The sequence below is a fragment of the Polyodon spathula genome, chromosome 24 (assembly GCF_017654505.1).
Source record: "Polyodon spathula isolate WHYD16114869_AA chromosome 24, ASM1765450v1, whole genome shotgun sequence".
In the NCBI taxonomy this organism is placed as follows: domain Eukaryota; kingdom Metazoa; phylum Chordata; class Actinopteri; order Acipenseriformes; family Polyodontidae; genus Polyodon; species Polyodon spathula.
In genome coordinates, this window is record NC_054557.1 from 1,950,861 (window position 1) to 1,978,386 (window position 27,526).

Genomic DNA, 27,526 nt, shown 5'->3' on the forward strand with positions numbered 1-27,526 from the left:
CAAGTTTGAAAACATTTCCACAGATGGTGTATAATCACTGCTCTCACACCATTCCCTCAAATCCTTTATCATCTTTTTTACACACCACTTGGATGTACTGCACTGTGTAGTTGTTTCCTGAACATCGCTGGGCTGTGTCATGTTGTTAATAACTTAATTGGTAGTCATTTCATCGTTGACAGCTTTGAAAACTCACTGACACACACATACTTCTCCCAGGCTATTGGCAATACAGGAGCAGTGCTCTGTGTGCATATTTACAATGCCTAAGTAAGCACTATTATGCACTTAAAGTTGTGTCATCCAAGACATACCCTTGCACAGCATATAATAAACCAGCTTTTTCCTGACGAATCACATTAATATCAACGCCAGTCAGCAGACTTCTGTTTTGCAAGCTCTATATGTTTGCACAAATTGCCTCGAAGAAAAATCACAGTCACGGGTCACATATGCTAAATAAACATTATAAACTCGATCAGTTTCTTTCTCAGAAGGAACACTAAACTGTCCATCCGAACTGTGAACCACATTTTGACCGAGTCCTTTTGAATTCATCCTTTGGGCAGCTTTGGTGACATCCTGTGACTTGTTGCACTTGATCCAGCCTGCTATCTGAAGATCTTCCAAATGCCTGTAACACAATAACATTGTTGGATAATCCAAAAGAAAAAGCCCAGCAGCTTAGGACTGAAAAGAGATAGTAAAGCATTCCCTGATTGGGTTGGTGCTGCCATCAAATGAGGTGAGGCACAGGCCTCCAAAGCTGGGTGTGGTTCTGTGTTCCGCAGGCAAACTGCAACAGAGATGGGTTAGTCTGGGACTTGGACACATAGGGTGTAAAGCAGGGCACATCCGGAGCAAAGGAAGGACAACATCTCAGATTGTGAGTTAGATAAGCACATGAGCTGCGAAAGGATAGTGTGGCTGGGGGTCCCCCCCTGACTCACTCAGTGAGAACCCCCCTAGTGTGTGGACGAGGTAGCGTGGCTGACCTGAGGTTGGGGGAGTGGCGCCGCACTTACCCCCAGAGAAGACAGATGCAAAGGCACGAGAATAGAGGAGGGGAGAAAGCAAAACGCTAGACAGAGAGAGTGTGAGATTGGGGTTTAAATAGAAGGTAAGTGATAATAGATGTTAATTAATTAAGCTGCCCAGCTACTGCCCCCTGAATTTTGCCCTAAGGCTAACATTTATCCTGGTAACAATGTGTAATTTCAAAATGCTAAGGAAGAGCCAAGAAGGATGGAAAGGATTGTGGACTCATCACTTTTTGTTCTATTGTAAATTACATATTTTCATTCTAACTACAGAATGTGTATTGGCATAACGTTCATGATCAGTTTGAACATAGATTTTTTTTTTGTTTTCTTTTTCTGTAACATGATCTCAGTGCATGGAGAAGGAAGAAGATTCTGCATTTTTCACAATATGTCAATGAGGCAGCAAGCTACTCCTAAAGCTTAGTTAAGGCTAAATGGCATGAGGACTGTTTGGAAGCAAGCCATGGTGCATGGAGTGGTGGACACCAATGTACATATGGGGGCACCAGGACCAGTATAATCAAACATCATGAGTTCCTTGTGAGCATCTGTGGTGTCATCAATATTCTGTTCTCACACACATTGTCAAATAAATGACTTATAATAATCTAATACTAACCTGTAATTCTGTAGGACATTGCTATTAAGGATAAGAAGATCTTATAACTCTTTTATTGGAATACCCACATAGAAAGTTGTACTTCGAGCCAAAGAAAAATCGAAAAAAAGCAAAGTAACATAACTTTTAGGTAATCCTAAACAGCAGTTGTAAATAAATGTGAGTCAGAGTGGGCATCCATGTGCCTAGGGTGCTTACGTGGACATCAAAATATATACAACAGAAATAGCCCCTGTCGCACATTTGTGTACACACAGTCTCACCTCTTCACAATGCTGTTGGTCTCACTTTGTTGGTGAAAGACTTTGCGTCTGAAACTGGACCACATCACAGCATTGTTGAACCAGTATTTTCGCAGATATTGAGACATGTGTACTTTGTGTTTCTTGGTTAATGTTAGCTATCAATTCAGTGGACATTTGTTGAAATTCCATGTCCTAAAAAAGATAATTAGGTTAAACAATCATGCCAAGGGTACATAAACATTCCAATCACAATTTTGAAGAGCAACATTGATACAGTATGTACACACACATTCTTGAGTGTTCATTGATACAGTATGTACACACACATTCTTGAGTGTTCATTGATACAGTATGTACACACACATTCTTGAGTGTTCATTGATACAGTATGTACACACACATTCTTGAGTGTTCATTGATACAGTATGTACACACACATTCTTGAGTGTTCAGTGCACATTGCACAAATGTAGTCATTTTAAATTTAGTGTGCATTTCTGAAAAGTGACACTAAACACAAGTTAATTATATTGTTTGTCATGATTTCAACCATTTAAAAAAGGAAAAAAAAAATCTGATGTTTGTATTATAGGATTACAGAAATGGTGATTATGTATCAGTCACTAAACTAAGCAAAGAAGTCTAAATGTATACATAACTTAGACTGTGTTAGATTGCTTCAAGGAAACCATGCCACTGATAAAGAAATCCATTGCTGACCGGCTACGATGACCGTCACCTCGATGTACAAGCCATCGGTTTACAGCCTATAGAAATAATTCATAAAATGTATGGAATTCCACATTCAAATTAACAGGTAACAGAAGTTACTCTCCAAACCACATACCCCAAATCTATAACTTATGTATTATTTGTTGCATTACACATGCATGTAAATATCTGTGAATTGTTCAAGACAGGGAACAACATCTTTAAATGCAAATATAAGTACAAGGGAAACTTGTATTAGACAAGACGGTACTAAACATGCTTCTAACCCTTGTACTGGCAGTATATTTTGAAGGCATTATAGTTAACTCTGGTGCACAAAAGGATATACCAGGGTTAGACAAATCACATAGCTCGATGTCACCAGTTATGATGCTCAAGTGATGGATAGGGGGTATTATCTCCTACAGGTCACATAATCAACAACCAATCAGGAGGGACTGATACTGCTGTGTGAGAGAGACAGAGAGGACGCTGTGTGTGCGTCTGTATGTATGATAGTGCTGTGTGAAAGAGACAGAGAGAGGACGCTGTGTGTGTCTGTATTTTGATAGTGCTGTATGGGAAGTATGTGGCTGTATGTGAGGTCTGAGGTTTCAGTGAGGGCCAGGAAATCAAGAGAGATTGGAGGCATGGGCAGAGATGAAGTCATCTTTGTTGCTGTCTGATTGACAGTTCCAGAGGGCACCTGAGAGAGAGAGTAGGCAGAGGTAGGGAACTGAGGGAGGAGTAGGCAGATGAGGAACAGGGATTACTAGAGTGAGGACAAGAGTGAGAGGGAGTGCAGTACAGAGGGCCTTGGAGTGCAGTTGCAATTCACGCCTGTCTCAGCCAACTTACAGCTAGTAATAAGTGCAGAAGTTCCTGTACCTGTCCCCACATACCTTAAATATGTAAATAAGAAAACATTTGTTTTTCAATGAAATGTGACACCCCATCAGCAAGATAGAACTGATGGATGTCTGAGCATTGTGATGTTAAAATGTAATAGAACTGTAAATACCATGTGGAATTGTGCTGACTAGACCACATATCAAATATGCTAAATATGAGGCAATATTTATATATCAAATAGATCACTGTAATATATAGAGCGGTGACACTTTTAATGGGTCATAAGCTGCATGTGTGGAATGCTGCATACAACTATAAAACACTTACTTGGAGCACATGGAACCAGCATAGCAATACTTTTGCATGTGGGAATACTGTCTTGATCGCATTGATCTCCTTCATATCTTGATGTACTATAACATATCTAAAAGTGAGGCATATTATTATTATTATTATTATTATTATTATTATTATTAGTAGTAGTAGTAGTAGTAGTAGTAGTAGTAGTAGTAGTATATAATAATAATAATAATAATAATAATAATAATAATAATAATAATAATAAAATTAATTAATTTTTATTTATTTAAAATCCCCCTTTTTATCCCCAGGAGTTCTTTCACTTGGGAGCCCTCAAGTGGGGCACATTAGAACAATAAAAAACATAAACAACATGTGAAATTATGGCACAGAAACAAAATATTCACCATGCTGATTAAGAACATAAGAAAGGTTACAAATAAGAGGAGGCCATTCAGCCCATCTTGCTCGTTTGGTTGTTAGTAGTTTATTTATCCCAGAATCTCAGCAAGAAGCCTGAAGGATCCCAGGGTGTCGGCTTTATCGCTGAATACAACATTTCACAATGCATTGCATTATATTAAATTCATATTTACCTGGGTGTAAAATATCCCGCTGCCTCATGAAGCTTAAAAATGCGATAAAAAATGCGATTGGTATTCCTCTCCCTTGAGTGCTCCTGACAAGCACAGCATGAAAGGCAAAGCCATACTGGGTTACTCCTTTGTACGTGGCATCTAAAAAAATAATTGATAATCTGTATATTTTGCACTGTTTTAACTGCCAAGGAGAACTAAACACTACTATTAATGGCTGCTGGTTAGAGTGTGATAGTTGCTGGCAGAAAATAATACTGTCACACAAATCTGATTTAATCAACTTCTCAACAGCTATGCTGTCATTTCCATTCATTCTTTGCCGTGCATTCAAACCAATGCGAATACTTGTCATGTTGATATAGTACCTTCTGTTACGCAGATCTATTTTTTCACAATTCTGTGCCCAGTCTACAGATTTCAACAATATCTCACTGTTGGACAATCCCTGCAATAGACATTCATTTTTGTATTGTACCAATTCATCATCAACACGATTAATGGCATTTTCTTTGTGATTAAGAAGACTATGACCACAATGCTCAGGAACTAACCTCACAATGCATCCATGCACATTGTTCTCAGTTGCAAACTGAAATGACATATATGCTGGACACGAGTTAGCGCGAGTCACTTCTGGATTGGCCGAGGAATTAGTGGCAGCTTTGTTTGAACGTTCACATCGCCACTGAAACATATTTGGTGATCTATTCTTGCATGCTGCAAAACAACCATTGCCTTGATGTTCCAGTTGTCTCAGATAATTTTTCATGAACAGATCGATGGGATCTTCCTTCAGTACATGAATACTAGGCTGGACACGGGGCTCTCATTCTTTGCGCAATGACTGTTGAATTGAAAAGATCCAGTAGTCATCCATTTCCATCTGTAATCACACAAAAGTCATTGAGTCATTACAGTACTATACATGACTAACTGACATGTTAGACAACAAGGGAATTTGTAGAGTAAACATATTAATGGCAATGGCTACCAGCATGGGGGTAGCAACTACCAAAGTGACAAATGTTTATGTAATTTAGGAAGCAAATACCAATTTTTTTTAATCGGTGCTACCCAAGGGCAGAACACCTGGTCGATACAGCCAAAAAGGTATCCGGTGAAGAAATTGGGCAAGTTACTTAAACTGGACAAATGTGCTGCCCTGGAGGTAACACAAGCCCAACAGCAATAGGTGCTGCCCTGGAGGTAGCACAAGCACAACACAAGCACAATGACAACAGGTGCTGCCCTGGAGGTAAGACAAGCACACAGCAATAGCTGCTGCCCTAGAGGTAACATAAGCACAACGACAATAGCTGCTGTCCTGGAGGAAGCACAAGCCGAACGGCAATAGCTGCTACCCTGCTGGAGGTAGCATAGACTATCGCTATTTTGTTTATTAGTTTACATTACCGTAATATACATTTTAATACTGTGTAAAACATATCTGCAATGCTGTTATTTGTATTATGTACCTCTTAAAGCTTTCAATGTCATAAATACACTGCAAATGAACCCGGTAATTAATAACATTTCTTATAAGCGTTAAAACATTTAGCCTCAAAACTGCGTTTTCTCTACTCTCTCTCTCTCTCTCTCTCTCTCTCTCTCTCTCTCTCTCTCTCTATATATATATATATATATATATATAGTAACGTTATCCTGTCTTGAGGCTCGAAGCAAGAGACGAAAACGGAATTCAGGGGCTAACAAAGTAGATTATTAATTAAACAGGTGCCGTGTTTGGGTCAGGACCACACAACAAACAATAAATCTTTCCTCCTGTCTATCCTGCAAAAAGTCGTGCACACACTCGCTCCCATCAACAGACCACATCCTTTCCCCGTCTTGATTCGTCCCCTCCCACCCACACAGAGAAGAGCCGACCACTACTCTCCTGGGGAGGGAAGCAATGACTCTATGTCACCTGGTCCGCACCAACAGCGGTTTACAACACATACACACCTAAAAACTACTGACGGGCAGTTTTCTGCCTCAGCTCCTGCGAAGATGTTTAAGCAGGGGTTATACACCCAGTGTACCCCCTCCCCTGTCTCGTAATTAGTGTGTCCTGTATTCCTCTCGTAATTAGTATGTCATGTATTCCTCTCATAAGGCCATTTCTACAACTGTGCTTGTTTTAGAAAAAATAAAACATGTTTAAATTTGGACAAAATATATTGCACCACTTGTCAGAATATTTAATCTATTTAAAAATAAATAAACTGTCATGACAGCAGAGGTGTCTTTACACATGGTTTTATTCTTTCCCAATTAAACTATTGCTAAAAACATCTTAATTCTCAGTAAATCTATTTAAAAACATGGATCTTAAATATTCCCATTCCTGTATAAATTGCCATTTAGAACACATAAGATAACGAGGAATTTCGAGAACAGTATTCCATCAACACAGCAGGATAATTATCAGGATAGAACATTTTTAAATGCAAAGAAATCTTTCTTTCATTATTTCAGTCACTAGTCATCCAATTGTTCACGTAATTACCCTCCGCTAGGTGGCGGTTGCACCCGCGTCTGCTCTCTCGCATGACCTTTTTTCTCAACTGCGCAGGTACCAGTGTAACGAGTCTGCCATGCTAAGATCATATAGACGGTAGTAAAGAACATACTTTGTCGCAGATTTGTAAGGTTTCCATCAATCTGCGTGATTAGAACGCGTCCAACGTCTGTTTAACAAAGACCGTTTCCAATACTTTGCTTCACGCCGGTGCAATGGCGGAAGCTCCCGGAGGAAGCGGGACTGTGTTTAGGACCAGGGCACCCACAGCCCCCGCACTTTCAAGCTTGCTGTGGCACCTGAAGCGTTACGCGCGGTTCCTACCGTCAGAAACGCGGGCTGAGAGAGATACCGGAGCCGAGCAGAAGTCTTCGTGGAAGGTAGTAGGCCTAAGATACACGCAGATAGGTCATTTAAACGGAGTTAACTTACATACATCACCATGTTGTGTTTATTTGTGTTTCTTATGTCTCTTAAGTATTTGTTTATTAATATAACACAGAGTGCACGAATAAAGCAACATGCGAAGGGAAAAGCTAAAAAAAAAATCATTTTTTTTTTTTAAATTACTGTCAACGTGACAAGTTTGTACAACAGACCGCCCGCGTGACCGGAATTACGCGGTCAAACCCCTAAATTGACGTTATAATATTACAAATGAATATATGTAAGATTCGATTTCATTTAAGGTCAATTTCTGGTCTCAGTGCGCAGCACAAGATTAATCGAATAAGCGTATGAATGTAGAAAGTGTATTAAACTGAAGTTTGTCATTATCAACATAGGATTGTATGTGCACGCTTAATTTGAAGTTGCAAATTATTTAATTTTACGTTCACCAATGCCGTTTACATTTATTGATTTGAAATGTCATTTTATTACTTAATAAATTAATTAGTCATTTAGCAGATTATGATTATTTTTTATCCAGAGCGATTTACAGAGACTAGGGGGGTGAACTGTGGATTAACAGTTTACAATAGGATGTGCCTCATCCTAAGGACTCAGGGTAACACACAGTGAGTCAGTGGCTGAGCAGGTATTATAACTGGGTGGGGACCTCGTGGTATCAAGCCCTATTCTTTAAACACTAGACCACCATCTCATTTCATAAGATATGTACGTTTCATTTATATGGCCTGTAGAAGGAAAAAAAAATCATGGTGGCTTTTCTAAAATGAATTAAATACTCCAAAGGTGCCACCGAATCTAATACAGTAAGCACTCGGATATCAGTTACTCAGATTCACGTCAGTAGGTTTTTACCGCCCTTGTATTAAGGGTGATGTAACCGTTAATCATTAAACAGTTTTAGATACTGTGATGTATTTTTGTTGCTTTTGTGCATTTTCATTTGCAAGTGAACTTTGACATTAGGGCCTATTGAGCACTATATTCTGCAATTTTGAGTACTGACTTTGGATACTGCTTTATGTCTGGAAACTGTGTTTGCTTTGTTTATAATCTTTGGGTTATGCTGAATTGCATTACCTTTTATGATTTATGCAGATCTGTGCATGGGTAACATTTAGATTTCATGTAGCTGTTAGGTCGTTAATGGGAAATTTTACGTACCGCTACAATACATATGAATTTAAAAGTATACAGTGGCTCTCAAAAGTATTCAACCCCCCCCCCCCCCCCCCCCCCTTTGGACTTTTTCACATTTTATTGTGTTACAACATGGAATCAAAATTGATTTAATTAGGAGTTTTTGCCACTGATCAACACAAAAAAGTTCATAATGTCAAAGTGAAAAATAAAACCTACAAATTTTTCTAAATTAATTACAAATACAAAACAGAAAATAATTGATTGCATAAGTATTCACCCCTTTGAGTCAATATTTGGTAGAGGCACCTTTGGCAGCAATTACAGCCATGAGTCTATTTGGATAAGTCTCTACCAGCTTTGTCCGTTTTGCAGGGAACACAAAAAAGATACAGGAGGTTGCAGGGGTCTAAGTTTAGATTTTTAACTACTGCCCCCTCGGGCCACTGAGCTAGTGTTTTTACTGGCCCGGATGCAATTTTATCTGGCCCAATATATTTATATATTTTTCATGAAGGTTTTTATTTTCAATATGTTTCTGACTGTGTATGGTAACCAAAGAGAGCCCACGTCTCAAAAGAAAGTGGCTAAGTAAAGCCTTTCAATGTATGTTACTTCAGCCGTTTAACACACATTATATATATATATATATATATATATATATATATATATATATATATATATATATATATATATACACATATATATATATATATAGCAAGTGCTATAAGAAGTAATCCAAAGTTGGGTAACTTTGAAATTAGAAAGGTAATTTAACGTTATGATGACTATAAAGACATACTAAATGTTAAGCATGACAAAGCAGTGACTATAAGAAAATGCAAGATACTTGGAGTTGGAAAGGAGGGTTTTTTTTTTTTTTTAAACTCTGGACTGCAGTTCAATATAAAACATCTACTTATGACTTTCTGTGCATGGATGGAGTAACGGCAACATTTGCACTGAATATTAAAAGTACAACCAGGTATCCTTGTTTTGAATTATTTACAGGTTATTGACTTAGTCATTTTATGTCAGTACTTGATGGCTAGTTGTAATTAGTAATGTTAAACTATTGTAATGTTGCAATGTATTTTCTGTTTTGGCCAGGTTACATAATTTACACTAAGATAATTTTATAAATATTATTTGTTAGAATTAAACAGATGTAGAATATTTAGATTGCTGTATGATATGTGTTATTTTATTCTGAATACAGTACAGCAAAAATTATTATTTGGCGATTTGCGCAATATTATGCTACTGTTGCTTTAACTGGAAGAGATACTCGCTGTGACGTTGCTACTGCTCATTGAGTTCTGTATTTTAATTCGGTAAACAAAAGAAAAAAACTTGTGCCTAAGGAAATAGGGTACAGAGGAAAGAAATCTCGTCTTGGACATTGTTTGAACACTTTGTGAACCCGGCTAAACTTTACAGGCTTACACTGTTATGCTGTCTGCTTGTGCACACGCATTTGCCGTTTACTCCTGGTAGCGTAAGGGACCAGAGTTCGGGTGATCGAATACACAAAAAGGTTGCACCCTGTGTATTCAAATAGGAAACTATTCGAAATTCCCACCCCTAATCCTAATTATAAACACTATTAAAACAATATTCTCAATACAAAATAATAGCCATCCTATATAGAGCGTTGTCGTTTGTGTAGCCTCTCCCAAGTCAGCGAATCTTGCTGACTGATACCAGCGAGTCCTGGAAAGATTGTGAATGGCATTTTTGACCTGAATGCATCGGATCCCAAATAAGTTTTACAATTCGATCGCGTATCTGGGTATCCATCGGGACATCTTACTGTGAGACTGGGTATGATGTCAATTAAATGTTGAATTCACAACAAATAAAGTTGCTGTTTTATCTTCAAGTCAGGGAAACTTGACGCCAAACAAGGCTAAACGTTGCTTTTTTTTCCTCTGCAATAATGAAACCTCCACTCTAAATTTTCTTCATTTTTTTCATAATTACATTCTTTATGATTTATTGTAAATAAATATTGTAAATTAAGTTTCAGCTTTTTGACACACTGGCCCATTTTCCTGGATTCATAAAAGGGAAGCCATGTGCACTATATATTATACTAGTTAAATGTAAACGACCCAGTTGGGCCTGTGGTGCTTCATAACTACCGGTCAAACTGCGCTCTCTACAGGCCCGGGCCACTGGAACATGGTTAATGTCGAACCCTGGGTTGGAAAGGTCCAAAATGCAATAAACAGATATGCATCACACGCGTTTAACCGTCACTGAAGTCAAAATTTGATAGGGTTAGATATGCGAGTGCTGACTGTAGTTATCTTCAGTCGGTCTTCAGTTCAGTGCAACCTGGGGGTTGGAGAATGTGTACATTATGCAAATGTGTGTAATATGAAAGCTGTATCTCCTTGTTATAAGTCAGTTTCCGTCACCGTGGGAGAGACAATGAAACGCTTTCACAAGCAGATACTGGGCCCGATATTCGAACGGTTTGCACACCGTACAGAGGGGCATCTGCGTCGCAAATGGCCATTGTGCTGAAATTGTGCCAAGTTGCCATATTCGAAACGTCCTTTTTCGCCTCACAATCCAATAAGGATTGTAAAAGATCTGCGTTAACTCCGCACACACTACCATTCCAGCACTGACTAAAACAGGCAACAATGGGAAATGTGGGTAGCATGCAGCGTGTCCGTCGATATTTGGATGTAAATGATGCAAGGCACACCCAGCAACAGCAACCCCGACATAGGCGAAGATATGCTGAAATGGTGTACCAGCCTCTGCACATATATGAGGAGCTCAGCAATGAGCAAGTCGTGTCCAGGTATTGTCTCGACTGAGACATGCTGACTCATCTATGTCACATGCTGCATGATGCCCTGGCCAGAACAAACCTGCGCAGTCATGCCTTGTCTGAGCAATTGGTAGTGTCTGTCTGTATGTGTATCCTGGCTACCAAAACCTTCCAGAAGGTAGCAGATGATACAGTGGGGATCACCCAGTTAGCCGTGTCCTGCCACCTCGACAGGTTCATAACCACATTGCTGTGATGTGCTGAGGAACATATTATATTCCCCAGTACCAGAGCAAACAGAGGAGATAATGCAGGATTTTTATAAGGTCGCACACTTGCCACGTGTGGTAGATGCAATTGACTGCACCCATATTGCTATCCGGGCACCTGTTCCGGTTGTCCTGTTCTATCAGGATTCAGATGTATTCGGAATAGTAGGAAATTTGAATAGCTATTCTATGCCATATAAACATGGTATTCTGAAAGAATCCGTCCGCATTCTGGATACCAGTATTCCGAAAACGTGATACCAAATACCCACTTAGTATTAGGATACTGTCAGAGTACTAGCCCTTCTAGACACCTTATTCAGAAACCATTTTTTTTCCAGACACACAAGTCGTTGTTTTATAATCTATAATATATAAGACAACGACTTTGTATGCCCAACAAAGCCTTTGCAAAAACTGTGCACAAATATATTAGTACTTGTATGACCCCAAACTGGTTACCAACTAGGCAATATCTACCTATTTTTTAAAAAGTTTTTTTTTAGTAGATCAACAGTCAATACCCGGAGATAGATAGATAGATAGATAATATGTGTAATACGTGTGTGTGTGTGTGTGTGTGTGTATGTATATATTAAAACCTCTTTTACGACTGAGACCTAGCAAAGCAGGCAGCAGCAAGTCAGTCGGACAATGAGAACAAATTCACAATAAAATACAATTAAGACACAGGCAAATAACATTTAAAACAATATCACATTTAAAACTAAATATACAAAAGTAGTCAGCTACTTAAAACAATTACAACTCTGTCACGAAATCATGCAGTTTACTCTTAAATTGCAATAAAGATATCTGGGTCTGCAGCTTTAGTTTGGACTGGAACTCATTCCAGGACCATGGGGCATAATAAGTAAAGGATCCTTTACCAGCCTAAGTACGCACATTTGGGATTTTAAAATGCAAAAAAGAATGAGATCTGAGGCCATGATTACTATGAGAAGCTATACGGTATTCATTTAAATAAGTATATTCCTATAATTTACATTGAATAGCCTTATATACTAGAATATACCAGTGCTTCAACCTACGTAAAGCCAAAGTCCAGCCTACCAAATCGTATAATATACAATGATGAGTATTAAATCTTGTATTTGTAATGTACCTCAATGCTGCATGATATAGCTAGTCCAGTTTAACTAAAGTTAATGGTGATGCAAACCTATATACTGCATCAGCATAGTCAATTTGCGGCAATTAAAACAAACTTTTTTTGTTTCCATACTAACATATATATCATATTCACATCATAGTGATGTTTATAGCATATTCCCATGCCCAACAGACAAGTGTGGAAACATGCACTCACCACTGTCCAGCACACTGCCTTCCTTCTGTTCCTTAATGTGGCCCTATTAACATATGGTAATGCATTGGTAAATAGAAATGTAATGTAAATGTATTCTAGGTGGACATTCAATATGCACATAGCGCAATCAAATCTGAATTGGGTGAAAGCCCTAATTCATCTGAATATACTAATATCTGCGCGATAATTGTGATGTGCTAGTTCCAATAACTGCGCACCACTGGCTCAAATAGTGTTGGTGTAACAGTCCACTCTGGAGTTGGGTACAGCAGTATAAACGTACAATAGTACAGAACCCCAACCCCCCCCCCCAGTCCGCACGCACCGGATGGGCGGTCAGTTAAGTGTTTTATCAGTGTATTGATATGATGGACGGCGGTGTTGTGTTTACATATACAGTTATATGTGTTCTTCACTGCTCCTCAGGCATATCGGCATCCAACGTGTACCATCAAAGTATAGAAATGAAGATTGAGAGAAGGATGAAGAGGGGAGGGGGGTCCTGCCTGTTATCTTTGCTGTGTGTTGCCACACATCTGTAAATTAATTGTATAAATACGTCATACACCCATCTTGTGGCCCATTGCTTTATTTGGCTATTCCATTGGTTGCTGCGCATTACGGGTATAGGGGTGGCCAGCTGCAGTTGGGAGAGCCAAACACCGACAGGGCACTCTTGCCGTGAAAGGTATGCTAACTTTTTCCTAAAGGCAGACCAGTGATACGATCAACCAATCAAAGACCTGTATTTTCTCTGCAGCAGTCCAATCATAAGTTAGCTGAGGCGGGACAAACAGTTCTGTTAACTTTAATTTCTGGATGTTTTTATGCAGCTGTCTGCTGAATGTCGATGTTGCTAATTGTACTGTTCATTTATTGAGAAATCATAGTAGGCTACAATTAACATTTTAGGAACGTATTTACACTGAACAAAAATAAACGCAACATGCAACAATTTCAAAGATTTTACTGAGTTACAAGTTCATATAAGGAAATCAGTCAATTGAAATAAATTCATTAGGCCCTAATCTATGGATTTCACATGACTGGGAATACAGATATGCATCTGTTGGTCGCAGATACCTTAAAAAAAAAAAAAAAAAAAAAAAAAAAAAGGTAGGGGCGTGGATCAGAAAACCAGTCAGTATCTGGTGTGACCACCATTTGCCTCATGCAGTGCGACACATCTCCTTCGCATAGAGTTGATCAGGCTTTTGATTGTGGCCTGTGGAATGTTGTCCCACTCCTCTTCAATGGCTGTGCGAAGTTGCTATATTGTCGGGAACTGGAACACGCTGTCGTACACATCAATCCAGACCATCCCAAACATGCTCAGTGGGTGACATGTCTGGTGAGTATGCAGGTCATGGAAGAACTGGGACATTTTCAGCTTCCAGGAATTGTGTACAGATCCTTGCGACATGGGGCCGTGCATTATCATGCTGAAACATGAGGTGATGGCGGCGGATGAATGGCACGACAATGGGCCTCAGTATCTCATCACGGTATCTCTGTGCATTTAAATTGCCATCGATAAAATGCAATTGTGTTTGTTGTCCGTAGCTTATGCCAGCCCATACCATAACCCCACCGCCACCATGGGGCACTCTGTTCACAACGCTGACATCAGCAAACCGCTCGCCCACACAACGCCATACAGTTGAAACCGAGATTCATCCATGAAGAACACACTTCTCCAGCATGCCAGTGGCCATCAAAGGTGAGCATTTGCCCACTGAAGTCGGTTACGACGCCGAACTGCAGTCAGGTCAAGACCCTGGTGAGGACGACGAGCATGCAGATAAGCTTCCCTGAGACGGTTTCTGACAGTTTGTGCAGAAATTGTTCGGTTGTGCAAACCCGCAATTTCATCAGCTGTCCGGGTGGTTGGTCTAGACGATCCCGCAGGTGAAGAAGCCAGATGTGGAAGTCCTGGGCTGGCGTGGTTACACGTGGTCTGCGGTTGTGAGGCCGGTTGGACGTACTGGACGTGTTGCGTGACAAAACTGCACATTTTAGTGTGGCCTTTTATTGTCCCCAGCACAAGGTGCACCTGTGTAATGATCATGCTGTTTAATCAGCTTCTTGATATGCCACACCTGTCAGGTGGATGGATTATCTTGGCAAAGGGGAAATGCTCACTAACAGAGATGTAAACAAATTTGTGCGCAAAATTTGAGAGAAATAAGCTTTTTGTGCGTATGGAAAATTTCTGGGATCTTTTCAGCTCATGAAACATGGGACCAACACTTTACATGTTGCGTTTTATATTTTTGTTCAGTGTAGAATTAATTATTATTCTTACAAAAAAAAATGGCATAATGAAAAAATCCTTTCCGGCAACACTCAAAACCTTACAAACTGGGCTTAATCATAATGTTCAAATGGGTGAGTAGAATGAATAACAGCGCATTTCTGTGAATTGTGTGTATAAAAATGCTTGATTGATGTTTACTTTGCACGTGAATTACCTTGTTACATTTACAAATCAGAGAGTGTGCTACCACAATAGACTTTGTCACAGTACGACTTATATAAAAAAAAATCATTCAGAAAAAAAAGACAAAGCCTTTTTTTAATTTTACTTCAAAAACATACAGCTATGTCGGATCAGCTGGCCTTGAAAGAAACCTATATAGTATTTCCTTGTGATACAATACTGTCCGTATTCAGTAAAATAGTGGCGTTATCAGTTCATTAATTTGAAAACTCGGTGCTTAGCTATGGAGCCAGTTATGTATATGAATGGTCCGTATGTATGTGTGCACGATATATTGTGTGGTCTTGTCTGCTGTCATATCGGTACATACTGTGGTGACACCAATGATAGCAGCTTGTTGGGGTAATGCCATTACTAATGGTGACTGTCCATCATTCTGTATTCTCGCTTGGCTGTTGTGTGCAGTTGCTATATTGGTAATGAATGCACAGACGGTTTTGCGAGGCAAAAAGATTTGCGAATTGCTCAAAAAACTGCTATATTAAAATGTCTCACAATTGCTTTGTGCCTTTTTGGAATATCTCTCATTTTGTGCCAAAGCACAATTTTTTTTGCGAGGCACAAATTTAGCGAGTGGATTGCACGAAGATCGAACATCAGGTCCACTATGTTTGCAGGTGTTGCTGATTCAAGACTGCACATGCTCGGTTGACATTCACAAGGAACCACTTGGTGCTCTCAACCTAATAGGTGTCATTTTATTTAACCTTTATATTTTTTCACATTCTAAGTTATTTTTCACATATAAAAGTACATTAGGCATCCAAGTTACTTTTGGTGTACTTTGGGAATGAGTTTTATTTTTATTTTTTGACCCAGTACTCTATATAGAAGTTGTAGTAAAACAAAGGATACATTTTCATAAGAGATCCATAGTGACACATGTTTTATTTGAGCTCAGGCAGGATAATATTTCAAAATGTTTGCATGGATTAACTGCTCAGGTTTCAGCCAAAGCAGGGCTATCAAGGGAAACAGACCCAGTGAAGCATATGTTCCCTTTTAATTAGGCTTGAGGTGGGCGTTTTAGTTTTTTTTTTTTTTTTTTTTTTTTTTTTTTTTTTTTTTTCCTGCAGTGTCTTTTTGTTTTTTTTCCATTGCTGAAGTAAAGCTTTCATGAGTACTCTAATACATTAAGGATGCATTCACACACACTACTAGTGGGTCTGTTCTCCAAGTGACAGGTAAGGAGGGGCCCATGTCAAAGAGACGGCTGGAGTGTTAACTCTTAAAATCTAAACAGTATGCCTTTCTAGATTAAACTTGGAGAATTAACTTTGTACCTCTTGAAATTGCAATCCCCGAATTACATTTCTAGCAGACATCATTTTTTCAATGTTATGTAAACTTCTTTGGACAATCTGTGGCCTTAACTTTGAACTGATTTAAGATGGCTGTCATATTGGGGTCATGTAAGCTTTTGATTTCTAATGTGGGTATCATTTAAGAAGAAAAACCTTTTGTGTTTAGTAGTTAAAAGCTATGTTAGAAAAGAAGGCAAACCTATACTTCGTAGAATTTGATAGTTTGTCACTAAAAGCTATTTTATAACTAATAATTAATTGGTCATCAGCCAATAAGTAAGATCTGTCTCTAGATGTTGTTTTCATCCACAGATTCCCTTCAATAAGGCCAAACACGCCAGATTGATTTTCAATTTGGAATTATCCATGACATATTTATGGATACATTCTTGATACAGACTGGACAGAAGTATTTAAAATAAAGACAGTAAAAACAAAATGAAGATGACTCTGTAATGCAAATCTGTACATTTCTTTATTTTAGGTTTTTGAATCTGGGGCTGATGGACAACTGACCTTAACCATAGTCCAGTCAGGGCATTTCCTTATATCGCAAGGACAAGGGCTGCTGGTAAGAGCTCCTGTGCAGTGTGCTGGCTTCCAAGGTGTTTCATACTTCCAGCAGAAACACCGTCAAATGATCCTATTTATTGTACTTTGGCTACTACCCTTTATTCGTATGGGTCAGTAAAGCCTACTGTGTAATAAGTTGTGTGGCTGAAAGCCAGCACAGTGGCTGTGTTGTGTAATTTGTGTTGTGTTCTTCTGCACTCCAGCACCATACGTTTTGAGCCCCTTCAAGACATCTTACGTCATTGTAAAGCAGTCTGTTTGGAGGTCAGGATTGTGCTCTCTTTAGGGTCACTTCTAAAGTGGTTCCAAATAATACAACTCTTTTAACATCATATAGAATTTCTTTATGGAAAAATCTGAGACAAGGAAGGTGTTTTACTGGAAGAGAAAGAAACAGCATCATTTTCAGAACAATTGTGATTCAAAAAGTTAGCGTTGATATCTAGACTAAAGATAATTTTCCAAACTCTAAAGCACATTGAAAGCATGGTAAAGCAAATAGATAGTAGAAGCATAGTAAACTGCAGACATGTCAATCAAGGTAGTTCCTATTTTGAATATCATGCAGATAATGAAAGTACTCCATTTTATTTAAAGTACAGAGATGTCCAGGTTAGAAGTCTTAATCACATGAGGTAAAAACCATATCTATGTACTTGGAGTGTTGCACAGGTGCCACTGTCAGACGTGTGAACTGCTTGCATTACCACAGTAAAGGGCAGGTTGGATTATTCAGAAACATTAGTGAGATGTGCTTGTGAAAAAAATAAAAGGTAATAGAGTTCACCTGTGGACTATTAGACTGTATAAAACAGCAAGAATAGAGCGAGCAATCCAGGGTGCATTTTAGCTTGGTTTCTTTGATAAAATTAGTATCCAAGTATTTTATTGCAACTTTGACTTGTGTTATATATATATATATATATATATATATATAGTGACGAATTCTTGCTTCTGGTCGCACTTTGTGACTATATAGTATAATCTTCCACACACTACCAGGTGTGTTTAAATAACAAACACTGACAACAGTAGTACAATTACCCTCCGTGGGTAATTAAACTTAAACACTTATTTTTCCCTCCAAACTAAACAGGGGCAGGCTAATTCTGCTTACCCTGAAACAAACTTTCCATTCAGTTTCAAAGTCCTTTGTTACCTCAGCGTTTGGTCTCTTCTCTTTGTTCTCCCCTCCCCCTACCATCTCAACTTTACCAGCTTTAACTGCTAGATAATTAGCTAATTAAACAATTAAGACCAGCTGATAACTCCTCACCTAAGTGTGCTCCCCAGGGTCTTAAAGCCTTCATATATCCTTTCTAACATAATACATTGTTTTCAACAAAACATAACACAAACCCAAGTCTGTGATTTAACCTAACACATCAAACTGTGGGAACCCATTTACATTAATTTGTTAACTGTAATTTTACTTTTAAACACATTACATTATTTCACAGTTTGTTTACTACCCAGTTGGTTTATGTTGTCTTCACATTTTATTATTTTAGTTTTCTTTGAAACCATCACTACAACCGTTACCCAGATGGAGTGTGCATTCATTACTACCACTGCCCCACGGCTGACCAATTTTGCTCTGGAATGTACTCTCCCTCACTATACTGTCTGTGTCAAGTCCGATTGCCTCTCATGAATTTACTGTCAATATTTTTCTGCCATTTTTGTTTATAACTGAACCTGTAAGAGAAATGTATGTACCCATACACACTAATTTACGATTTAAATATGTGTTTTTTTTTTGTTTTTTTTTAATTTCTTGCTATTTTGCTACCGGTATTATAAATCTGTAATACCAGTATGTAAATATTTTTTTATACAACACCAGATTACTAAATTAATGATGTACCTTTAGTTGAATGCAAATGCAAGTGCAAAGTGTTAGTGATTAGTGGTAAGACACAGCTACTACTGTCTCTAAAGCATGAGCTGCAAGCCTGATTAGAATGTAGCTCACTTTACCAACAAACTCGCATACATTATTCTTTACTTTCATTTTCGGGTATTAAGTTTGTTGATTTGTTGGTTGGTTCAGTTCTTATCCTGTCATTATTTGCTGTCTATTCATTTTGGCTCCGGAAGCGGTTTCACTCAACCAGTGACACTGCGCTGTTTGACTGACATGCCTGTTTAGTGAAGGCCGGTGAATTGGCTGCAGGAAGATCATTGGATCAAATTAGTGAGCAAACATTAATCTTCATACAACTCGACACAAATATATATTAACATCACTGATTTATAAAAGTAATGGTAATTTAAAAAAAAAAAAAGTTTTAAAAAATTTGGTGATTTTGGCAAGTGGTAAAATATGCAAGCTCTCATTGGATAACAAGTGTTCCAACCTGTGCAGATGTGTAACAATACCAACATGGCTTGGAGCCATGATTCACTTGACACACAGTTCACATTGGGAGTGGTGGGGTAGGGTGCAGTTAGACACTGCCGGGTGTTCAAGTATGCTCCAAAATCCTGAGGCCTAGGGTTAGCCTCATGCCAAACAACACCCCGAAGCGTGGCTATAACACCCTGTCAGGTTTTATTGCTTTCACATTCTGTTTTATTAAAGCAAGTTGTTTTTTCCTTTTTTTAGTAAATATTGTCATTCATAAAACATGGATATCGCAACACAGAAAAACAACATCACTGTTTTTTTTATTTCAAATTTGTGATGCAACCAGTTTATAAAGGCAGCATTTCTAATTTCATGCAGATCAGTTTCTGGGGCAGTGGAACCCTCTGCTGCTGTCTTTGTGAAATGACACGCTTTGATCTGTTTACAAAACTGGTTAGGTAACAGTATTTACATTCCAGATCTAGCTGGTACTTTGCTCTCCCATTCTTCAGCCATTCCAATAAGAGACACAACATAATAATGTGTAAGAAATAACAAAAACAAAGATTTGCAGTCTGTTTTATGCTGAATTGTTAAATGCATGGGGTGGTATCAGTGCACAAATGTACTGGAATGTTGACAGATCTGTGCCTGGTTGGTTTATACATAGCTTGTAAAACAGCAGTACTGTATTTCTTTCAGGAAGGGTTTTCACTGATTGACGCGCCCAGCTTTCTGAAGGTGGTGCGAAAGGCAGACCTTCTGCTTTTCAGTTTGAAGATGAAGGTAAGTGAATCGTAAAGGGCTGGAGCAGTGAAGCTCCCGCAGGAACCTCAGGGAGCAAGGTGTAATAACTGCTGAATAATAGCTCTGCAGGCCTGGCTGGTAATGAGGAATCTCCAGGTTCTCTCCTTGCTTCAGGACTTGCTGCCCCAGTCAATCATTTCTATTTTCCACTTTTCTTTTTCTAGTAAAGCATTTTACTTACCCCGTTATCTGGTTTCCAGGTGAACGTTTTAATTGCTGCAAATCAGAGTCACATTAAATCTTGATGTAATTGAAAGGATCATATATATATATTTTTTTTAAGTTCCTAAATCAGGTTAAATACCTGATTGGTCACAAATGAGCATGCACTAAAGGGATGTGCAATTTCTGAAAAAAAAACATCTTGTTCAAGGGACATAATGCTAGAAAAATCTATTTGTCCCCTCCCGGTCGCACAAAATAGTAGAATGTAACTTGTAGAATTTTGGTTTTATTTAACAGTGAACACAATCAATGAATTAGTGATTAACAGGGTGGATTTAGCCTTGTAGCTGGACTGGTTCACTAATTTCTTCAAAATATGTAAAAGGTTCCCTGTGAGCCCACCTCTCCTCCCCCCCAACAAATGTATAGCATACTTTAAGGAAATGCTCCGTTCAGTGCAGTTTGGAACACATTTGCTTGTAAATTTAAGTAACATACTAAGAGTACAACTGTAGTAAGCAATAACTTGAGTTATTCAAATATAAAAATAGCTTCTGCCTGTCTCCCCTCCCCCCCACTCTTTCTCTATAAGCTGAATTCAACCGATGTACAGATGTTTTAGTTTGTTGCAACAGTTACAAAATCATTGCCAACTATTACTGCTTCTTCCTGAAATTCTGATTTTTTCGAGACATTATTTCAGAGTTGTAATTGCTGAACCCCAGGTTTTTAAAGGACTTGTTTATAACCTGTTAAGTTTCTCTTTTTTTTCAAAAACAGTTTTTCTACCAAATGCCCTCAATATGTACAGTAGGCTTCAATTCTTTTGTTTATTTCTATGTATACATTATTATTTTTTTTTTAACCATGTGCAACATTTTACAGCTATTTTTCCTCCTCTAACATCTTGTCCCACGATGGCTAATTGAAACTGATCCTGGTTTCATACCCTGATGTTTTATTTATTTTGTGTGGGCAACATTCTTTCCCTGCACTACTCTCAAAAAAATAAATTAATATATAAACACAATGTACAAGTATAATATAAACCTATTTGTCATTCTCTATGTTTTTAATAGTTTCAAAAATACCGGTAACTAGTATCGCTTCTGTTCAAATCTAGCAAAAAAAAAAAAAAAAAAAAAAAAAAGAAAAGTTTATTTTTTATTTAGCATTTCAATCTAAAAATTATGTAAATATGATAAACTAGGTTAGCAACACTAAAATCGAAAGAAAAAAAATCAATACATTTTTTACCAGGGAAAGTTTGTCTTGAACTGTTTCTAAGCAGTAAACTTCAAGTTATTTTTTAAACATCCGAACAACTACACGCTTGACCACAAAGTTTCTAATCGAATACCTTAGCGACTGCTGTGTTTTTTGTTTGTTTGTTTTTGTAACTTCACTAGATTGCTGCATTTAAATGTCATGTATTAAAAAAGCAGTATCACTTATTTGTTCATTTTTACAAAAGATGTAAATAATACCTTAACTTTAAAGATTAGTCTGCCTTGCCAGAGGCTCTACAGGCAGCCATTTCTGGGGTCCTTTGTAACCAATAGAAGATCCGCTTTTTGTTTATTTAGCAGACACTTTTATCCAAGGCAACTTAGAGACTAGAGTGTGTGAACTTTGAATTGCACTACTCTTCAAAGCATTTGGACACTGTTCTATATAAATGTACATACATTTAACATCTTTACTGTTAGCCTATATTTACAGTTATCAGTGTTTTAGTGCAGATTTTGTCGACAAGTTTCATTGGGAGTTTAGATTTTAAACATGTCATCATTTTCCAGGTGTTAAAAGTTTAGAATTATTCTTAGACAAATGACCATTGTCAAACATTTAATCTTGAAATCGTCCTATGGGAATGACATCTGTGCACAGAATCGGATGGACTGGGATTTTGATAGATTCATAACTGATTATATGTGATTGATATTACATTAATAGCAGTACTCTAAATAGAAGTCTTTTCTGATTGGTTCCTAATATTCCATTTAAATGTTTAGGAAATATGAGCAGAATCTAAGGCTGTGTTCAGACTGAGTTCATCAGGGTGGTTGGTTCTGCGCTCGGTATGGTTTGTTTTGTTTTGAGTGTAGTGTGGAAAGCTCACTGGCAATCAAACTGAATTGAGCTAACCTGAAGAGGAGATCTCAGTTAGTTTGGCAAATTAACTGACTTTGGTTTGCTTACTAAATTTTAATGTGAACAGGGGAACTCATTTGCACACAGGAAACAAACCATACACACTCATCTCTTTAGCTGGAGTTAGGGTTAGTTTCCCAGTTATTTGTGTGTATTTGGTTGGTATCGTTGTGTCTTGGTATTTTGGAAAAAATTAAGTATAAAGTTTGGTCAAAAAATGTCAAAGAGAACAATCTTGACAAAGATGGCAACTTCTGAAAGGAGAAAATAGTTTTTTTAAGGCCGGTGGCTGCTAACCCGTAGAAATTACAAGGCTGTAGGCTCTGGTAAGCCAATGACCTGATTTTTTCTGTTCAATCTATAATGTTGGTAATTGTAAACACACTGCATTTAGAAATAAATGTAAAAAAAGCAATAAAAATACTTCCACACTGATTTTTTTTTTTGCTGGAATTCTATTTATAATGGATTGAAATATTAGTGATGAAGAGTGTTTTAATATTTTGTAAGTGCTATCAAACCTGGACTGAAATATTCTACCTCAAAACTTTATAAAAAATAACTATCAAAATAACAACACCTCAAGAATGATTTAACAAGATTTTTTATTTACATTTTATTACTCTAACTATCAAAACACAAAATGCTGTGTAGAATCCAATCATTAATTCATTATTTAAAGCGATTCAAAATCCATTTGCACAAACAGTAGTGGGGTGTTTCAGACTTTGCTTATTTCAGCACGGAGAATCCTCTATGAATGAATGGCAGTGAATGAATGAATGATGATGATTGCAATTGCAGATGGTTTATGAACTCTGAAGAACGCTCAGGGCCCGAGTGAAAGACAAATTGGTCCGGAGATCTCGTCTGTGGGTGTCCGACGGCTACCTGCGTGAGGCCAGCTGGAAATACAGTTACATTCACACCAGTGCCGCAGATAGGAAGTGGCTATCAGCCACCTCCCCCGGGACGAGGCACACTGCAAGGTGGAGGCTGGGGAGGATGGAGGCTGAAGCTAAAAGAAGCGACAACAAAGAATAATACACAGAGCTTTTATGCTCTTGCTGATGATGTTTGGTTAGAGGTGGATTCTCCTTCCAGAAAAGCAACCAAGTTTACATAGTTGTCTTCAAACAGTAGAATGGCTTTCTCAGCTATGTTGAGATACTTCGCTTGATTTGGGTCAGAGACCCAAAAAATGAAGCTGCAGGTTGACAAAATCAGACAGTAGAGCTGCACCTGCATGTATGTTTACATCAATTGACAGCCCTGAAAAAAAAATCAAAGTGTGAACAGCTGCATTGCAAAGTGAGACAACCGAACTAGTTCAACATCATTAGCTAAACTGAAAAAAGTTTTTTTTTTTTTTTTTGGTTGAGGTGGCATTTCAAATTGTGTTGGTAAAGTTAAATGTTCTCAACTAAAATCATGGAATCTGTGACCACCATTACTAAATCCCAGAGTTACTAAAAAGCAACCAAGTAAACATGTGATTGAGAATGGTAGGAAGGCAACATTTGCGCAGGTGTTTCTGAAGACCCCTAAACTGGTTACTAAGCAACCCGGCTCTGTCAGTTAAAATGACACAAACTAAATGAAATACAGTATTTTAAGAATCATTAATTCATTAAAAAAAAAAAAAATAATAATAATTAAACGGGGAAAACACACAAATGGCATGGAAATAATATTTCATAAACATTCAAGGAGTATCTATCATTTATTTAATAAAAAAAATCGCAGTATTATACCCCTTCTACGTAGAACCATAACAGAACATCCAAAATAATAGCTATTAAGCCAAGTCGTAGCCATTGGCATCTGTTGACAGTGAAAGAAGCGCGGGCACTTACCTGCCAATAGAGCAAAGCTACTTTTTTATCCTATTTTCAGATTAAGTGAATAAATTTAAAGTGCAAGGGGAAGTACGTAACATGCTAAAAGGGCAAACCTGAATCTCTGATAATCAGGGAGGTATGAAGAGGCTAGTTGATCTGATAATTAGGGAGGTATGAAGAGGCTGATGAAACTGATAGACAGGGAGAGATGATGAGACTGATGAATCTGATAATTGCAGACGTGAAGAAGCTAATGGATCTGATAATCAGGGAGGTATGAAAAGGCTAATGGATCTGATAATCAGGGAGGTAGGAAGAGGCTAGTGAATCTTTGATAATCGGAGATGCGAAGAAGCTAATGGAGCTGAATAATCAGGGAGATATGAAGAGGCTAATGGGCACTTTCACCTTTCTTGCATTAATTTGAAACAGTAACACTTATAAAGCAAAAAAAGACTTCCTGTTTACAGAACCCTTAGAGCAGCATGGCAGCCTCTATCAGAAGCATTCTGTTACTTCTTATACGCACTTTGCAACAAACAATTGTTTAGTTGTATTGTTGTGTTTTCAAAAAGATGTGCTACTGCAAATCATTGTATTTTTTTTTTTTACTTTAAATATTAATATTACAAATATGTCACAAGCACAGGAATGCTGCAGCAGAGTTGTTTTCAGTTGCATGAAACAATCTTTACGGACCAGGAAACTCCATTGTGATCATGAACATAAAGGAAAAGTCTTTTTATTTTTCTAATAGCATTGCAGTTTCCCTTTCTGGCAGCTCAAAGAAGACACAATAACTGACCACAAATGCAAAAAGGGCAAAACTAAAATTTAAAACAAACAAAAACAAATGAGGTAAAGTGTGGATTGTAAATATAAATATATATATTATAATTTCTTCCTTGCATTGCGCTACAGTTTCACCCTATTAGCAGCTAAGGGACAACTTTTAGAAATGTGGTCAGACACCACAATCCAGATACCTTCCACTCCAATACTTGGCATCACACACTTCAATAGCGATAAAACAGCATAAATAATTTAAACAAGTTGACAGAAATCAGAACGACCCCCCCAACCACTGACAAGATGCACTGCAATGTAAACGCCCAGTCCACTAATCAAAAAAACGAACCTCAACGTGAAAACAAATGAAAAAGCACCAATGCTCTCTTCCTGCAGCACTATCAACTCACAAGAAGAGTCAGCACAGATGTCCCCCGTTAGATACTGAATAAAGAATTCTCACAATTTCGGTGTCAAAGAGATCAAGGGTGTGACCAGAAAGGCTGTGTGTACTTCTAATGTACAGTACCTCTGGAGATTATTGTAGTTCATTGTTCACTGCCCATACCATTATAATTAGCAATAAAATGCACGATTGATACCCCACAATTTCAGAGTCAACTAATTTTGCTTATATTTTTTAAAAATCTGGAATATTGTATTATGTGATTAAAAAAAAAAAAAAAAAAAAAACTTGATAACCCACAAACATTTCAGTTTTCAGAAAATTGTATTTGGATGGTCAAAGGATGCAGAGTTATCTAGAACTGTGTAAAGGGAACAGAGTGCCCCGGACTGGATGGTCTGACAAATCATTCCAAGGGAAAGGTGGAAGTTGGCTGTATAGAACAGGGGCAGAATTACGGTACACCAGGTCATTGCCCCAGAAGGGAAGCGATGTTGCAACCATGGATTGGAGGAGAAACAGTTGCACTCGCTAACCAAGGGGGCGTGACTGATGGTACAAAAGGGGACATGACTGGGAGTGAATAAACAAGTAGAGATTGGCCCTTATTCCTAAAACTCCTGATTTATTAAAGACTGTTTGTTTTTTAAAGTCTGTTTCCACTAAAAGTCTAGTATTCATGACACCTTTCTTGACTGCCTCAAAAGAAGCCACATGTGTCTAGTTTCATGAATATTAAACAAAACAACAACAACAAAAAAACTGTTGCTAACTGTTCTAAAAACAAAATGCACGACCAATTTATACATGTTCAATGTGCATCTCATGTTTTATTCTAAGTTAATACTTTGGATGTAGGATATCTCTTGTTGTATAAGAGATGTCATCTAGTGCTGTTTGGACAAGAGGACCATGAAGCAGAGTGGTTCTATCTGCTCAAACCGTGCCTACTATAAATCACAAAATCTGCTATTGTGCCTGGGAGCTACTATTGAACATAGTGTTGGTGTACCTTTGGCATTGAGCCATATGTTCTACGCACAGGATTAAATCTATATACTGGATAATTTGTACTGCAATTCTGACAGAGCTGTGTGTTTTCCTGGCTTGATGCTGCTTTGTGAATGCACAGTACTCTGTCTGTGTGCTGCCACGTTGTGCTCCTCCTCTTGTTGGCAGAATGAGTGCCGCATGTTCCGTGTGCAATTCGGGGGGGACTCCAGGGAGCAGGCAGTGGAGCAGTGTGGGAGCGCCGTGCTCACTCTACAGCAGTATGTAACAGTGAAGAGCCAGGACATGGGGCAACCAACACAAGGGGTAAGACACAGCCCTTCTCATATTGTATTGCCCTAAAATACACAATACAGCCAGCACACAGAAGAGATAAAACAGTCAAACTGTTGCATCTCTAGGCTGCGAGCACTATACACAAGACATTTCATTTACATCTATTCAATAAACATAAAAACCTTTTGCTCCAGATATACACTTTAACCACCGGTAATACCCTCTGTGCATGACGTGGTCAGTAGTGTGTCGATAAATTAAATTAACCTTGTATACAAAGGTTGTATTTATGTTTTACAACCTAAGCAAAGTTAAGCTCCCTGATATCTAGATATACATGATATGATGTAAAATCCATTGCATACAAATCTGTTAACACCATGTTTTAAGTTTCATGGGGAAATTAAAATTGCAGTTCCCACTATCCCTCAAACTGCTGTCTTATGGAAAAGCAAACAAAACCAGCTGTTCCATTACTTCAAGCGTTATGCAATGCATATTCTCAGGCAATGACATTTTTTT

At 38.1% G+C, this 27,526-nt stretch overlaps 1 protein-coding gene across 1 annotated transcript in view; it reads left to right on the plus strand.

The window, feature by feature from the left end:
- rec114 (REC114 meiotic recombination protein) overlaps nucleotides 1-27,526 on the plus strand; it is a 47,711-nt gene that overhangs the window by 12,906 nt on the left and 7,279 nt on the right. Inside the window, exons 2-3 of the mRNA XM_041227088.1 lie at nucleotides 20,258-20,341; nucleotides 26,897-27,034. Coding sequence (XP_041083022.1) covers nucleotides 20,258-20,341; nucleotides 26,897-27,034 — 222 coding nt within the window. The remainder of the gene's footprint in view (nucleotides 1-20,257; nucleotides 20,342-26,896; nucleotides 27,035-27,526) is intronic.